Source organism: Ischnura elegans, chromosome 10, assembly GCF_921293095.1.
Source record: "Ischnura elegans chromosome 10, ioIscEleg1.1, whole genome shotgun sequence".
In the NCBI taxonomy this organism is placed as follows: domain Eukaryota; kingdom Metazoa; phylum Arthropoda; class Insecta; order Odonata; family Coenagrionidae; genus Ischnura; species Ischnura elegans.
Genome location: NC_060255.1, coordinates 49,672,468 through 49,690,449, shown reverse-complemented (window position 1 = coordinate 49,690,449; position 17,982 = coordinate 49,672,468). Strand labels below are relative to the sequence as shown.

Sequence of the window (17,982 nt, the reverse complement as noted above, 5' to 3'; positions counted from 1 at the left end):
AAATATTCAGTTTTTCTCTTCACGTGATTTGAAGAAGTACACCCGATTGCCATCATTGCCAATAATTTTACATGTGAATATCTTGGTCTCTGTCTTTTGCCTAGAAATTTTCCTGTTATTATTTACAGTATGAAGTTGTCGTGCCTGAGGATATGTCCGATGAGTTTTGATTTGCTTATTTTAATTTTTTCGAATTAATTTTTTATGCACGGAACACATATAGTACTTGCTTATTAGTTATACTGTCAGTCCACCTAATTCTTACCACTCCCCTCAAAAATCACATTTATTTGCGGCTTCAAATTTACATATTGTCGTATGATCTTAGGTTTTCCCGGCGTATCAGGTGCAGAAAGGTTTCTCGGGTTTTCCACCGGTTTATGTCGTCCACGTCTCCAGACGTTTCGAGCAGCGACTTGCTGATCATTCTCAGGGGATCTTCCGAAAAATATTGTACATATTGTCATTTGCTAATCACGAGATGATTTTTATTTTGCAATATCATGGATGTTACAGCTGTAATAAGATGCTTGTGTATTCTGACCCCTTGAAACTTTATTAAGAGGTACTCCTGAAGAGTTTTAATTCGCGATCATGAAGAATAATCATCATGTGATAAAATCCGTCATGTAATACTAAATTCATGCCCTGGATCTCACCTAGTACGTTATAGTCAATTTATTAAATCATTTAAAAAACCTGCCAAAAAAGTGTTCTTGCGAATCTTCACTTGATATTGGTATTCAGACCCTACCTCACCTTATGTGCTCTTGTGTGCATCATCCTCTCTTAAACTAACGAAAGAAAACTGAGGTTACACCTAATTCATTCTTCGTGAATTTGGTCGCGTTATCAGAATAATTATAAACTAAGCAATTTTTGACCTTTTTTATTATAGCAACGGAGTAGCCTGGCTGGTAGAGTCTGGCTGCTACTAAGTTCAATTTTATTTATGTTCATGTCAATCGAAAGCCGCCACAATGCTATGATATTAACTATAATTAAATTGTGCGTTATCGTGGAATATGCTCTCAACGTATTTCGTTGCATATGGAGCAAATAACTTATAGACTCTATCAGGCTCATAGAAAATTTATTTTTATTAAATTTAGTATCTTCGAAAAACGTCGTTTTTTATAAAAAAGTTATTTTTATATTGTCACCTATGTACTATATGCTCGTTTTACCTATAAAATTGGAAATATTGCTTATATATCTAATTTAGTCAATTGAAAAAAAGCGATCCTTGAGTAACAAATGGCAGACAAAAATTGTAAGACTCAGCAAAGTGACCATAACAGGCCGCAGGCCTTTTGCGGCGCGTCTAAAACATGAAAAGCAAGAGTAACTCACCCATGCGTTTCGGGGATCCTTGCGTATTGGCAACTCATTCGCATGACTGTTGAAAGCTATTTATAATCTGGATCATCGCGCTTTCGTCCTTCCAAAAACATTCTCCCCCCTCTTCTTTTTCCCTCACTGCGACGCTCAAATCTGTACGCGGGAGTGCTATTGCTCTGCGGGAGCCTCGGTGTCTTTTTACTTACGAATAGAATATTCATGGTGTAGAATTAGCTCCCATAGCACCTCTTTAAGATGGCTCATAGAGCATTCTAACAAGATAGTTCAAAATTATCGAAGTAATAATAGTAGGAATAATAATTATAGTAATAATAATAATTATTATTATTATTATTATTATAATTTTAATTCTTCTTAATAAAAATAATAAATGGAAAATGCATTAACAAAGATTTGAAGTTATACATCCTTTCAGACTAACGCCTCGCTTTAGGGTTGCCTTCAGAAATTTCGCGCCTTCCGTCAATTCGATGATATAGCGCTGCATTGATTTAATGAGGTTCTAATAGCAACCACGTTACTTTTAAGAATAGTGACATAGACCTCTGTAACTGTTTTAGTTATTTACTTATTTATTTATTTTAAGGTGAAATTACTGTTCTTAGGTTTCTAGTTCTTTTAATTTCCTACACAAATGCATGGAAAGTCAATTTTGCATTCAAATAATGCTTAAAAAGGATTTTTACTACACAAACGTTATCACCGACTATGATATCAGTGAGAAACTTGTAAGAAAAAGCAGTTAAACGACTAGAAAATAGAACTAAATTCACGGCCTCACTATAATATGACTTTTTAAAAATTGAGATTTTTTAAGTGTACTGTGGGAAATTCATACTGGGCATATTGTCCAAAATGACGAATCTTTCGTTTTGTTTATATTTGCTTGAGGCATACAAGACTCTTGAGGAAATTCTAGCGGTCACAGCCAAGAGAAAACGAGATTGCGGGGTGGAAAATGAGATGGAAAATGAAGAGATTTAAAATTCCTTACTTTTCGTAAACATTGCATTAGAAAAGAGCTTTCACCTGGGGCAATACACCATTTTTATATTCCTAGCATCTCGTTTGCTTAAAATATCTTGTTTCTCAAGCGGTATTTTACGCTCAAGTCGTGCAACTGTTGCTTAATGCTAAAAGTGGCCCATTAGCTCAGTTGGTTAGAGCGTCGTGCTAATAACGCGAAGGTCGTGGGTTCGATCCCCCCATGGGCCAATTTTTTTGCAGTGGTAGCCCAAGTGTTCCTGTTGTATGTATCCACCCCACAATTCGTGGTAAGATATTTTGAATCTCTAGCGGATTTCACATTTATTCCTTCAAGTTTTCTTGATTAGGAATAAGGATATCGTGTCATCGATACCGGTTATTTGTGGCTTAACTGTTTTCCAGTGTGTAGGTGTTTTATACTTTATTAGAATAATAAATTGAACAAAAATTTCCATCTAATGTAGCCTACATTACCAGCGCACCGCGGAAACCTTCGCACCAAAAATTTGCATCGTAGTATCCAAAAGGTGGCACATTGAATGTAATTTCTTCGAATATAACTGATTTACTAGATCTCGTAATAATTCTGATGGGATGATATAGAAAGATCATTAAAAACGCAGATGAATGTAATTGCTTCGATTACAAAGTCCTATACGACCTTTTTTCAAAATTATAACCGTTTAGTAATTAAGAGTAATCCATGGGTAAACTTACAATGGTAACACATATTCGTATTGCTACCCAAAATATGGAAGAAAAATTGTATCATATTTTTGACTCTGTGAGAAATTGCGATTTTGTAAAGGGTGTACGAATAAAACGAAGTAATTTTACCATTAACTAGTATCTAGAGTTTTGTTTCTACCTTTTATCCATTCAATTTGTAAATAATATTTAAGATTACAAATCCTAAGGCTAATTTCGTTACCATAGTTCACGCCACGCCACAGGGCTCATCCTCATATCATTCAGTAGCCCTGAGGATGAGCTGGAAAGGTCGCGACGCGTCGGCAGAAATGGAATTTCTAACCGGGTGAGAATCCCGAGTAGTGATGGAAACGTGTCGGTCAAAATCGATTTTCAGAGCAATCGATTTTTAATCGAAATAAAAACCTCGACTATTCAAGAAAAATCGAAATTCGAATGAAGGTCGATCGATCGAAAAATATCGACGGTTCTATAAAAAATACAGTTTTTACAAAAAAATGTTTATTATTCATTCGGAAAGCACTTTGAAGTGCAGAAAAAAAAAACAAAAATATATAATTTGAATATATGTGTGAATTGTTAGGGGTAAAAATTTACTCATGCACCCACATTTAAGTTTTGGTATTCCCGAACCATTCGGCTTCACTAAAAGTTTTAAAAAAGATCAACTGATTATGATGTTTTCTTGGATAATGAAGGGCGTACGTTCCAATTATTCCGGACTTAAGATTTTCACATGAGACGGATGACGTTATCACAGGCCGGTAGCGAACTGCCGAAGTCATACGAAATGGTCTAAATCAAAGTCGAAAGATGGAGTTTAGATCGAAACTCGAAGATCACAATAATATCAATCTTTTGCAATAAAAAGTCGATTTTCGATATTAATGGAAATCGATTTTCCATCGCTACATCGGTTTCTTCACAAACTAAACAACTCTTACAAAGTATGATCTGTTAATGGTTTTACCTCTTTATATTCCCTCTCTAGCAGTGGTATAGCCCTCCCCCTTGCAGGTTCAATTAACACTAGATAAAATGGTAATGCTCTACTGTACTGATGGGAGGTTACCACCCAGGTCCTTCACCTCCACCTGGATCCGTCGCTGCATATGCATATTTCGTTTCTCGGTCCAAACTGCTAAAACTCCCTTATGAAGCAGTGGCGGATACAGATCGGGGGCGCGGGGGACACTCGTTACTTCCTTGCGGGGCAGCCTGCATTGCCGAACATTGCAGAACATATATTGTAACTTTTTTATATATCGTAAGATGACATTGTCATGCATATTATCCAATGATGGCTTTTCTCCTCATAGCAAGATCAGCCAATTTCGTTGGTAAATCAAGTAATGGTTTCGCTGGTAGTGGACCTCGTTGTCCCCATGGCAACGCGGGTTTGTCCCTTCCACTCCTATCCTGTCCCTGGAGGCGTCGACGGCCTCCTCCTCCTATCGCGGCGGCGCCTCTTTCCTTTTTCCTTCCCATTCTACCCCTCCCCCGGTGACAGGGCGTTATCAATTGAATTATTGGGTCCAGGCCCCAGTGCATTGTTGTATCCATCTAACGATTTGATCGTTGGATTATTCTTCCTCATAGGATAATCCTCCAAAGTTGTTAGAATAGCAATCGCAGATGCCTGGTTTCGCTGATGGTAGGACCCGCCCGCCTTGTGGCGGTGCGGGATTCCTCGTCCCTTCCATTCCTTACCTATCCCGTCCCAGGAGGCGTCGTCGAGCTCCTATCGCGGCGGCGCCTCCTTCCTTTCTCCTTCCTGTGTCCTCCCCCTTCAGGGTGCAGGGGTGAAAAGCTCGCGCTTACAGACCCTGCCCCGGGAGTGTACCCTCGCGAGCCCGCCCTAGGGCTTCGTTCCATTTGTATTGTTGTATCCCTTGGGCCCATTCAATGTCTTGTATATGTGTATAATCAGTTTTATTAAAATTTACATAAACTTTGTATGTGACTTAATTATTTTTTACAACGAAAAAAGTCAAAGTAGCTCCATATATTTTTTACGCCCCCCCCCACCCCCATTAAGTTTTTCTGTATCCTCGACTGGTCTGAAGCAAGACGCAACTCTTGTCCTCGGCCAAAATCCACAAAACTTTCATGCTTGAAGGTGGAAGGGTCGTCTCCATTCGTGTATTTATGTTTACGTGGCAACGCATGCGTCATTTCCGAGGGAAGGAAAGACGGACGGATGCTTCACTGCCACTCAAGGCCAACTGACCTAGGCCTCCTGCCCCGGAGCGGCTATATGACGGTCATTCGAGACTTTTTTTTCATCGTTTCGTTTTTTTTCAGGGTTAGGAATGCCTTGGGCTGCCAGCAATGGAGATTTCATGTGGGAGGACGAATTCTACTCGACTGCCAAGAAGCCGTCGACGTCTTCCCTCAACCCGCGGCTGACCTGGCTGGGAAAAGGGGGAACGCAGAAAACAGGTATTTGGACTGAGAAATACCCAAAACGAGCGCGTAGCCAGAAATTTCGCTTCAGGGGGTCTCTTTGTAAGTGTGCGGGTTGCCTACACTGGAATTTTGTTGCCATTAAGCAAGCATCAGATTACCCTCTATATCAAGCCAGCCTTTCAAGTCAGGCAGTAACATTTTTATGACCGTGTGGTGTGCATGTCGGAATCTTCTTGTAGTGTTTGCTCACCCCATTTCCAAATACCGTAGAGGTCGCTATCGTAGGGCTGGTGGCGCACGTATTTAATAAGTGGCCCATTAGCTCAGTTGGTTAGAGCGTCGTGCTAATAACGCGAAGGTCGTGGGTTCGATCCCCCCATGGGCCAAATTTTTTTCCGGTGGTAGCCCAAGTGTTCATGTTTTATGGGTCCACCTCACATTTCATGGTAAAATATTTTGAGTCTCATGCGGATTTCACATTTATTTCTTTTTGTGTTCTTGATTAAGAATAATGATATCATGTCATCGATACCACTTATTTGTGACTGGCAGGCAGATTGCCTTCATAAGTAGTTGATAAGTTGCATGAATGTGGAAGTGTAATTTGTTAGTATAGTAACATTTTTATGACCGTGTGGTGTGCATGTGAGAATCTTCTAGCAGTGATTGATCACCCAATTTCCAAACACCATAGAGGTGGCTCGCAGCGTATTATGTGGATGTATATTTCATTTGCATAAACCTGAAAGTTAAATTCTTCGTTCGTTATTGGATGACAGAGAGAAACATAGCTAAAAGTAGGAGTCAGAGGATAGGTGTACCTGTACCAGGTCTGTCTTCTCAGCAGATGCATTGCGGGTAGTCGTTACAAAGGGAACATTTCGTTGGCTGAAGCCCCCAAAGCCGTGCCACTGGCTACGTGCCTGAAGAAATTGTCCCATTGCAAAGACGATTGAATAATCGATATGTTTCCTCGTAGTGTTTCCATCGTACCATCCAATAATAATATTTTGGACATATATGAAAATTCACCAACAGAAGACAGGAAAAGAGGTTCGTTTGCATCTGACCATCTTAATAAGGACCTCGTGCATTTTGGAATGTTATCAGCTGAAAAAATTACCTACGGGAGGCACAGAAACATTTTGGCTCAGGACTATATACATTCTTTAAACCCTTAAAATTCCAAGATGATGCCGTAACTTTTAAACTAGTTGTACGAGTAAGTCACTAAAAATGACACAGTACGACCGGTCAATTGGGAATGATACGACCTCTTAAGGTGGTAGGATCGCTACTGCTCCATTCAAAACAAATACTTTTCGCACAACGAATTCTTAAAATGTTTTTCCATCATATTTAACACCCGTCGTGTGTTATAAAGCAAACTAAGGGTGTACAGAAAGTTGACAATAAAAATCCTAAAATTTTAATAAACGCTTTTTCAAGGTATTTGGGCCGACTTTAGCTAAATAGTCATGCTACTAACGTAATTTGACGTCATCTGCAGCATGTATTCGATAGTGACTCAACAAGTAGAAATTATCAATGTACTATGTTATAATAATACTCATAATTAAGGATGCCTCTAACTTTCCGTTACATCATCAGTAATTCATGCATTCCACGACTTTGGACACACAAAAAATCCAAATAATATACAGCGACCTTTATTACTTATGAGGGCTTTTATTAAGTGTCAAGTTGTAAAAAAGTGGCGGAGCTATTCTTCCTGACGTAAAACCATCGCAATAAATTCTGTTCTGATCTTTTACCTTTTGCGGAAAGAATGAATTTTTGCACGTCTAAATTCTCGAAACTATTTCTCTAATTTCATGATCATCGTTCATTCTACTGTAATGCATAAGGTCTCTCAATATATCTTTGATGCCCTCTGCAAACATGATTCCCTAAATTTTTTGTAAAAGATAAATTCTACGATTTTCATTACGCAACGCTGAGGCAATAATAGTCACTATAGTGACTTCTGTATTGTCGAATAGTACTGTAGAAGTATGAGTAACGCTAATTTAGTTATGATATTTACCTTCAACGCCACTTTCTGATTTTCGCTACTTGCGTTTTCATGCCTCATGAAGCCTACAATTGCTGGCTTTGCTTTCCGGATGAGGAGAAATGAGGGAAAAGTTGCCATTTTCGCCTAACATGACATCGCACTTCCGTCTATTTCCTTAGTTAAAAATCTCGTTTCAAATGAACATATTTCGCATTTTCGAAGCTTCTTTACAAAGAATTTATTTCATTAACATTTGTCATCAAACACTTAGAATATATTCAATAATAATTATCCATTTTAGTATCCACATTTGCTGTTCGTTGTAATGATCTGAGTGATTAGTTCAGAATTGCTATTGTAGAATCGATTTTTAATTTTTTTTACTACTTATCTTTAAGAACTCGATCATTTTCGATGGTAATTTTAAGGAAATTTAGAACGATAAAATTAAGCTAATTACAGGGAGTGGCCTAAAATACCGAATAGTTGCATCATTAATCACCTTAGAGAGCCCTCATAATATGTATATCTAATTTTGGAGTTTTTATTCCTATGTAATTTTATTGCTTTTATTCTTGCTTCTTTATCCATTGTAATGTTATCGCTTCTTTCTTCAGGTCTCTTTATAGATTGTAATTTTATCGCTTCCTCCTCACCGATGTGCTTGCTTTCATATCTGGCGATGCAAAAATAGTTCGGTGTCGTCTTATGTTATCTGAGTCGTTGACCTCTCAGTAGAGTTCCTTCTCGCTCCGCCTTGACTTGAATGTCGTATCTTCTTAGCATGTCGTTCTTGTTGGCCTTACAGCTGAAATTTAGAGAGCGTGAACTAAAATTACACGAATCAGTCGCTATGAGTCAGACATCGTAAATCATCTTTACATATCTTTGTTGGGTTTATTTAATATGTTTTTGCCTCTTCAAATTAGAGTTCCTTTCTCTCGTATTTTTCACATGACTCCCTGAAAATTTTTATTGCCGAAGTATGAGCTTTTTCCTCCCTCATTAGTGCTGAGATTGCTGCAAGAACTTTAAAATATGAAAAACTATTTTTATTGAGACACTTTTTAGGCTCTTCTTTAAACCCTTTGATAAAGATAAGTACATATATTGGAGCAAAAGAAAATGTCCTCTTCCATACTGGAGTTTATCCACTTATATGGTAGATTTAACTAATCGAATCAGTCATAGGTGTTTGAATGTTGCGCCTTTTCCACGAAATAATATTTTAAGGAATCTTTACTGCATCTCATTCCTCTGTTATTTCAGGTATTTAGGAAATCGGGAAATGCCTGTAGGATCATACAGCACTCTTTAAGCGCTGGAACCTATATAATTCATTGCTTGTTTGTGACCATTTTTATCGAAAAGTGTACTTAAAATAAATATGCATTAACTCTAATTCGTGTTGTGCAGCCTGCATTACTCTTTATCGTCAATAGATGTCGTATATAAATAAATATTTAAAAAAATGTTTTACTATAAGTTAGACGGAAATTTTTTTAATGGCGTCGTTGCATTGGAACTTCTACGAGGAAGGAATTGAATGACAGACCTCTGGCTCCATTGTTCAATACGTTGCCCCTTATGCTGCTCTTCCCCTTGGTCTACTGATTCTCATGGCAATTGAAGAAGGATTAAAAGGGCTTGATGTCTATTTGACCCTTGTCAAATTAAGCTCGACGTTAAAATAAAACGCACTTCCCGAGAGAATACATATCACAAAAGCACTAAGCTGTGACAGTCCCACCAGTTGAAGTTAGCATTCTGGCCGCATTGTTGGCTATTAGTACAGTGGATAATCCCCAAATGATAAAAGATTACCTGTTTTCGGGAGAATTGTTCACCAGTTTCGTCACTCGTCAGTGACATTGTGACGAGGTATTAGCTATTTGACTATATGCAATAAGATTTATGTATTTAACAATTGTATTCGCCGCCTGGCGTTAATGAATTAATAAGTAGTGTGGTGTTGTAATTTATTCACGCTGGAATAATGTGAATTAACTTAGCTATTGATAGCTTTTAAATCGATCGCATGACAATTTCTCGTGATTTAACTCGGCTAGAACGTATTACCAGTCATCATATGGCTTGAAGCAATTTAGGACCTGGTATGTCGTTAGGAAGTGTTGCTAGTGAGTTATTTATTTCTCAGTTATTACTCAGTAATAATTTCATGCAGCACTTGTGGTTCTATGAGCGCAATATTTTTTACGTTTCTGCAGTTAATTTAATTCTCTATAAGTACATGCTGTTATTGTTATGTAATTTACCATTGCGTATTGCTTATTCTTGCATAGAGCTAACTTCATTCACATATATCCATGTTTTGGTGTCGTGGCGTCTAACACACAGTTACCATTAGTGTAGTGCATGTTGGATGAAGAAGCTTAGAGATAACTTTCTAGTACAGTAATCCGTATATGTAAGGAAAGGATGTGCCTAGTCATTCTATTTTAACGATATCAAAATAATCCGTAGAAGCAGTGAATTGTAGCCATGAATTCCAAAACAGCTCAAATTTATTCAGTTCTTACGAACAAACACTGTTTCTCAATATTGCCAATGCTACCAAGCCATAACGTGAACTTTTTTCCGCGAATAGACATGTTCTGTTATATAATGATAAAATAATATTTTTTTTCGGACGAATAACGAAGCCAATTGATTGAATCAGAGAATAAAGATTTCAATTAAGTACCGTATTATCTCATGTACCTTGTGCTTTCGTGCACGACTAGCTCCTTGTTTTCTTTTATGCAATGAATCAAGAAATAAACAACTTCGAGGAAAAATCCACGCAAGATAGCGTGTTTAGCTAAATGTAAAAACGATAGCGTTCACATCGTTAATGAACAGTACTTCTGTTTCTGTAATTGAACATTAACATGAAATGAACAGTACTTCTGTAATTCTTCTGTTTCCCGAGGACAAACGAAATTGCTTTTACAATTGGGGGTCACGAGCCTCAGAAACTTAATTGCGCACAATGCGCACGAGATAAACGGTGACGACTACGACTGTGGCGTGGGGGATCACTTCTGAGCACCTCAGTCGGCCGGGGACGATGAAAGAAAGAAATCAATTTCTTAAACGGAGCTTGTTGATTGCGTCGCCATTTTTTGCCCTTCCTGTGGGCTCCATACTCGGATGACCCGTGCATCTTCCGCGCCGTCAAAAACCATTTATAGGTGTGTGCGGTACATGAGAAAATACGTTATGAATCATTTTGAACAGGAAAAATTATAATACACAGTATGAGGGATAATAATAGCTGTGGATTTACGAGAAGCATTGTAATCTTTCATTGCTCTGAAAATTGTTAGATGAATGCAAACTGTTTAGTCTTCACAGACTTCACATGTAAATTTCTTTGCGCAGTAATAGAATTTTAAGATAGTTTAACCGAAGTGAATGGTATCATGATATTTGTATTTATGCCTTTTCTCATAAATTTTTATTCTTAATTGAAAATTTTCCTCTTACTAATATTTTTATCTTGTGGAGTAGGGTTGTAACTACAAAATATAAGAAATGAGGAAAATCTAAAGTGTAAATACATTGTCAAAAATCGATTAGAAAATTGGAATTTTTTAAATAAACTTTTTGAAATGACATCAGTTTCCTCAGGAGTCAATTTTCTGGTCAAATTCGGGTGGAATGATCCGTAAGTTGAAAAAAATTGAAGCATCAGTTTGCGACCATTTTATCGAATAAGCTCTGCTTGAAATAAATATGCATGGACTCCAATTCATGTTACACAGCTTGCATGACTTTTCATCGTCAATAGATGTAACATAAATCATAATTTTTAAAAAAAATTTACTATAATTTAGACTAATATTATTTTAATGGCGTCGTTGCATTGGAACTTCTTAAAGATAAACATTCTACGAGGAACGAATTGAATGACAGACCTTTGACCGAAGGATGTAACAAACATCGATATTTGAAAAAGCAATATTTTTCACTTTAAGTTAGGCTGAAATTAATGTCTTTATTTCATTGGAACTTCTGACTTAAAAATATTCTGCCAGGAACCAATTTGATTTCAGGCTTCATGGCTCAAAACGTTGCCCCTTTCTATTCCCTGCCTTGTGGATTTGCGCCGTTTCGAAAATTATGACTTCTGTTATCCCCATGTATATGTAGTGGATGGTGGTAACTTATAGGCGGCTGATGAAGTGACTTATCTCGGAGTTTCAATAACTTCGATCCTATCGTGGAGAACACACATACGAAATATTTGAGGAAGAGCCCTGAAGAAGCTAGGATTCGTCAAGCATATTGTGGGAAGATTTTCGGACGGGAAAGTTAAAGAGAGGTGCTATTTTGCACTCGTCCAGCCACACCTTGAATATGCAGCGAGCATATGGGATCCGGTGCAGAAAGACTTGATCCGTGAACTTGATAAAATATCAAGGAAAGCTGAGCGATCCGTCTAAAACTACTGCGGGCGTACAGAAAACGTTACACAGATGTTAAACGAATTAGATTGGGAGCCGCTGGAGACTCGGAAGCTGCGCGCTAGGCTTAGATTGCTTGAGCAATTGAGAATGGGCATCTTTGAGAGCGACACGGAGAACATCACATTAGAAACCCATAACATTTCCAGGTCCGACAGAAATGATAAATTAATTTTTCCGAACGGGCAGGGATGAAAATTGGCTTTTCCGACGCACGATAAAAGATTTTAATAAGTGCTTAACGTAATTTCGTTCGCGCATTTCCTTTTTATGTGTAAACGGCAGCTGTCCTAACACTCCCCGCTACACGCCTATTGAGGTGGCTTGCGGAGTAGTATGTAAATGTAGATGAAAGAGAACCCGCGGCAAAGTTCTAAGAGTTTGATTTATTATTTACTTTCGTTTTTTAGACTCACGTTGGAATGAACTTTGATATTTCCATTCCCAACTTTGATTAAACTTATTTTTCCCAAAGTTTCCTGAATCTTCACCAGTGAAGTGTATCCCTGGCTTCGCGTTTTGGTTTCAAGGCGAGATAAAATCTCTGCGAGGATCTCAAAGCTCGGGTTACTGGTGAGGATATATATTTTTAGTGATTCGTCAGATTTATGGTGGTTCCGATGTGTTTACCTTAATCTCCTTCGTCTTTCTTTCACTCACCCCTAACGGCGTGAACCTGGAGGGAATTTCCGAAAATGAATTTCCCACTCTGGGAGTAGTTTGATGGCGAGGAAACGCATTTATCGTTAACCTGTCAAAGCAGGCCTTCTTTAAAGGCGAACGTATGGAGTCTGATCGCTTCCATCGATGCTATTCCTGCCGCTCTAATCTTTATTTACTGGTCGTCGAAACGACCTGATCTCTTTATCAAAGTGATGGTCGAATATGAACCACGTCCTCCCAAAGCGTGGGATTGAGTGCCCAACATAGGGAGTGCTCGCCCCAGGCAACTCTTTGGTCGGGACTCGATCTCAGACGAGGATAAAACATATTAAACGAACTCAAGGTGTTCAAATCAGCGTTTTTTTCCGAAATATTCGTTTAATTTCTTTGGTATTGACTCATTGTACGTCTGTTTGTATTGCGTCTTTTTCAATGATGATATCTTAGAAAATAATTTTTTACGTGGAAAATATTTTTTCATGTTTTTTGAAAACCATTAGCCATGTTGTTACCATTTACGACAGGTTTATTTCTCAAAACTATACATTATGAACGCAATTATAACTTAAGGTTGCTATGAGCTGTCACCAAATTCTTTAGCTAATAACGATTACTACTCCAACATGGGAAGTAGAATATAGGTAAGCAAAAGAAATTCTTAAAGATAGATTTTATTAAAATCCTGGTACTTGACATATTTTTTTCGTCAGTATTAAATTCATTGGCATTTAAATTTCCATTCGAAATAAACGATATCCCTGCCAGAAATTACTCATCATCACTGGCTCACTGGTCAAATATCGTAAGATTGGTTTGAAGCAGCTCTACACTCAATTCTCCTATCAGCTAATCTCGTCACACTAATTTATTTCTTCTCAATCAAATCCTTCTTTACCTGTTCCATATATTTAATTCGATTTCTTCCTTTTCCATTCTTGTCATCACTTGTTCTTAGACCATTGTCTTCATCAGACCATCAATTCTCTAATCATGGCCGGTAAGACAATCCGTCAGTGGTTCCATTCCCGGTCCAGGGAAATTTATTTCTCACAGCTATTATTGTATATTTCACCACCGTTCACGCGGCAGGTTTAGAAATACATTACATATATTTCTAAACCTGCTTTGCGCGGCTTTAGCGCAGGTTTGAGGCTCTCGACCGGTTGTGGCTTCATGGAAGTCCTCCCTCGCGTTGCCATCCTTGATGGACCGCGAGGGCCTAACACCTAGTACGATGAGTCTCGGTATAATTGCCTTAGAAATTAGTGAGCCCGGAAAGCGTAGTGGTCTGCGCATTGGCCCGGAAATCCGAAGGCCCTTGGTCCTGGGGAATTTTTTCTCATGGCAATTCTTGTATATTTCACCGCCCTTCACGCGGCAGGTTTAGAAATATTACACATGGCCGATAAGGTTTTTCCGTCTTCTTAATTTTTTATGTATTTATAAACTGATGAGCTACATATTTTATAAATGTACCTCACCTGTTTAATATATTTCGCATTCATCTCATAATTTTGTACAGCTGGTTCGACGTATTTTCTTGCCCTCCTGTATCTTCTTCGCCGAGAATTTTTTTATAATGTGTTGGGAACCACTAGACCATCTCCAGCGCGGAATTCAAGTAGCCTTTCTCTCTGATTTCGTTTCCTAATCTTTATACATATTCCGGTTATCATTCCGTTTTGACCTTCGCCGACGACGGCATTTCAGTCGCCTAAAATAATACGAATTTCTTACCGTCTTAACTTCTTGATTACTTCCGTTAAATCTTGGTTGACGTCTTCTACTCCTTCACCTTCATAATAATATGATCTAAGCATGTAAACTTGCACCACTACAGTAGTTGCGTTTTTTTTTCTATTTTCACTATCCTATCAATAAACTGCAGATAGCTTTTTGGACCTCCTCTATGCAATCCTCTTTCGTATGGAGAAAAGCTGCTGTCCTCTACCCCGGGTGTTGAGAGGCAAAATTATTGGCGTACTTTACCCTATGATACTCTACAACCCCCTTAGAACGCCGTCGATTTTTGTCGACGACTGCTTTTTCGAAATGAGAACTCGCTTATCTCGCAGCTAACCTTTATATCTGGAGTTCGACGTACCATCCACAATCCGGTGGACGCCTTTAGTGGCTTTAATTAAGCTCAGCCGCGTGCAGAAATTACTGTAGAGTATTTTCGAAAGAACTTAAGTAATTCTACGGAAAGCGTCTTTCAAACGAGGGAAACTGGCTCGTGCAGAACGTATGACTCAACAGAAAAAGCTAAGGAACTCCGTAGAACTTCTGCAGAAAATGCTCAGAAATTCTGTTAAGTATTTACAGACATTGCTAGAAATTCTCTAGAAATTCCTTAACAAAATTGTGATATTTTAAGCGGATAATTCGTTTTTTCGTTTTATTTGTAAGCTTACTATGTTAATATTGTATTTACCAACAAATTTACACTTATAAATGAAATTTGACTGCATATGCTTATGTAATGAAAACATTGGCTAAACGAAAATTTCACTAGTTATTGTGAAAAAGTTGGTACTTTTCTATCTACATAGCTCATGAGTTTTTTGCTAGTGCCGTATAATTATGATTCTTATACTGTTCGCTCAATACGTGGAATGAGTACTTCTTATTTTATTTTTAAACACTATGTATATACTATAAAATTATATTTATGAGTAATCCCTTAGATGCCTACTTTTTTATTTTTGTATTATTTTAAATTATCGTTCAGGTGCCTGACGTAAAAACTTCATATATTTCCCCATAGAAAACAATTCCTTCGTTCGATGTGGAAAATGAGTTAAAAGTCGGCGATTTAACGGCAAGAGATTCATCGTGAATAGGTGCACCAGCTACCAATATCACGATGGTAGATTATTTTCTTCTTTCATAATTTTTCACTTTCTATTCAGTACCAGCATTTGGAGCGCCGCGTGATGCCGTATAAGACTCAGGAACCGCGCGCCTATGGTGTAATGTCTCCATTCCATTTCATCGATAGACGTCAACTGCAGTGCATAATAGTTTCCAGTCACTATGAATTCTAATGTAATACCCGCTGACTTTATCCCTGATAAAATTTTATTTTCGAAATCCGTCAGTATTTATTTATAACGCTTTAGATCATCCTCAGCAATTTTTATATCTCATTACCCCTTCACTTATTTTTAGAGCAAGTGAAAGCGTTTACCCAATCATTGAGATTTCATCACACATCTTCATTTTTCTCATAAGTATTTATTTATAAGGAGACAGCATGTTTCACTGCACTGCAGCATCATCAAGATTCCATGCAGAACGTATAGCTCAACAGAAACTGCTTATGAACTCCGAAAAATTTCTACAGACGCTTTAAGAGATTCAGTGGACATTACTTTAACAATGGTTTCAATAATTTTAAGCAGCTAATTAGTTTTTTCGTCTTCTTTTTAAGGTTAAAATATGGCGCCGTACTTCATGTTATGTCCCTTACGTAGCGAGGAAATGTTTATGGTGTAGGCTCTTGTATGGTGTAATTGGCAGACGATAAAGAGTAAACGCTGAAACTGAAAAATTTTAATGAATGCTTTATTATTAGAAACGGTACATGCAATTGAATTAGATTGTAACGTATTTGAGAGAAAAAAACAATAAACTGAAAAAAAATTGTTCGGTTCGTAATAATGGAATGAGTCATGATAATACTGAAGTACAGTGACACATGTTGACCCCTTTTAAATAAAGATTTATCTGAAAAAGTGCAAACTACTTCATATCTCGCTTAGTTAAAGTTTAATAAGCATATCGAAATTTTATCTATTCTAATGATTTGTTTTGAGTATGTGTTTTAATATTCTCATCAACAGTTAAAGTTTATGAAATCTCTATAATCATAATAGGGGAGAGTTGCCTAAACCGCACCGCTTCCCAAATCGCACCACCCCGTCCTAGAAAACAAAGTATTGGATATGTATGCAATCTAATGACTGGATTTGGAACTTTCTACATCACGAAGCACATCACACTTCAATTGTGGCCACCAATTTAGTGACAATTCAGGTGCGTAGGTACTAAGAAAAGAAGTGTCTCTTCTGCTATTTCTTACATATTTTCACAAGAATATTGAAAACGAATATGTTGTATTTACATAGTTTTAGGTACATATCATATTTTTGAAGTCTATTATGATTTATTTAGCGCTATTAATAGCGTGGTATGATCACGTGTTTAGGCAGTGGAAATGATTTTATATAAAATGGCGGTCGCTCCCAAATCGCACAACGTCTCTCTACACCTATGCGATGTAAGAAGTCTTAAAAAAAGCTGCCGTGAAAATAAGAATTCAGAAGAATTCTTCATTTTATTTCTGCAAAAGACTTTTGAATTTGTTTCAATTATTGCAGATTTTTTATCAAGCAAAAAACTACATCTATTATTAATGCTAAATATATAACTTATTTAATTTTTTCGTTCCTTATATTACGAGTATTTTAATGATCGGGCATGTTTGCTCTGTTATGGGATCTATAAAATAACCTTAAATAACTTGCCTCTCTGCCTCTCATTGTCGTTGAAACATCATTTCCTAATTTTGGCCTCCAGTGGTGCGATTTGGGAAACCGGCTGCCCAAATCGCACCGTTTGTAGAGGTTTGAAATTGAATATTTATACATGTGTTCAACTTGGAATATATTGTAAAAATTTTGAGAAAAGTAGAAATTCCTCCTCATATTTAGCAGCATTAAAAACTTGCATTGCCTCACTTATGTTTGAGTTAATTAGTTTTTTTTTTTTTCAAAATTGGTGCGATTTAGGCAACCTTCCCTTAAACTGTCTTCAATCATAAGATTGATGTCACGCAGCTCTCTCCTCAATTCTTTTTATCGGCTTATCACTTACATAATTCTTCTGCTTTATATCCTTAATCTCCTGCTCTATTTATCTAACCAATAGCCTACCTTTACCGTTATTCCCTTCCACCTGTCTCTCAACGATAATATTCATTAGCCTTTTGTGTAATATAATGTGGCCGATTTAATTTGGTCTTCCAGCCAAAGTAATCGAAAGACTATCTTTAAAATATTGAAAAAATTAACTGTAAGAGGCAGACATGAATGTTCAATTAGTCTGAAGTTAATTTAAAAAATCTTGAGAACAAGGAATCAGTCTTATTTTAATGCTAGTATTTTCCCTGAAATCTTGATCAGCGACTAGATTTTTATGTTAAATATTTCCGACTAGGTATTTTCAACAATTCCAAAACATTTATCGATAGCTACCGTGTCGTATACAAAATGTATCATTCAGTAAACTAGAGCGAACATGAATCGGAATCTTGTTAAGCTAATATAAAATGGCATTAATTATATAACCAGAAAGTGAATT

General features: G+C 37.3%; 1 protein-coding gene and 2 non-coding genes across 3 annotated transcripts in view; all 3 read left to right on the top strand.

The window, feature by feature from the left end:
* Window positions 1-17,982, top strand: part of LOC124166827 — an 89,418-nt gene that overhangs the window by 62,516 nt on the left and 8,920 nt on the right. The window contains exon 2 of the mRNA XM_046544523.1: window positions 5,365-5,502. Coding sequence (XP_046400479.1) covers window positions 5,365-5,502 — 138 coding nt within the window. The remainder of the gene's footprint in view (window positions 1-5,364; window positions 5,503-17,982) is intronic.
* Window positions 2,504-2,577, top strand: Trnai-aau. Its single transcript has one exon. It is a non-coding gene; the product is annotated as a tRNA-Ile (tRNA).
* Trnai-aau lies at window positions 5,782-5,855 on the top strand. The gene has a single exon. It is a non-coding gene; the product is annotated as a tRNA-Ile (tRNA).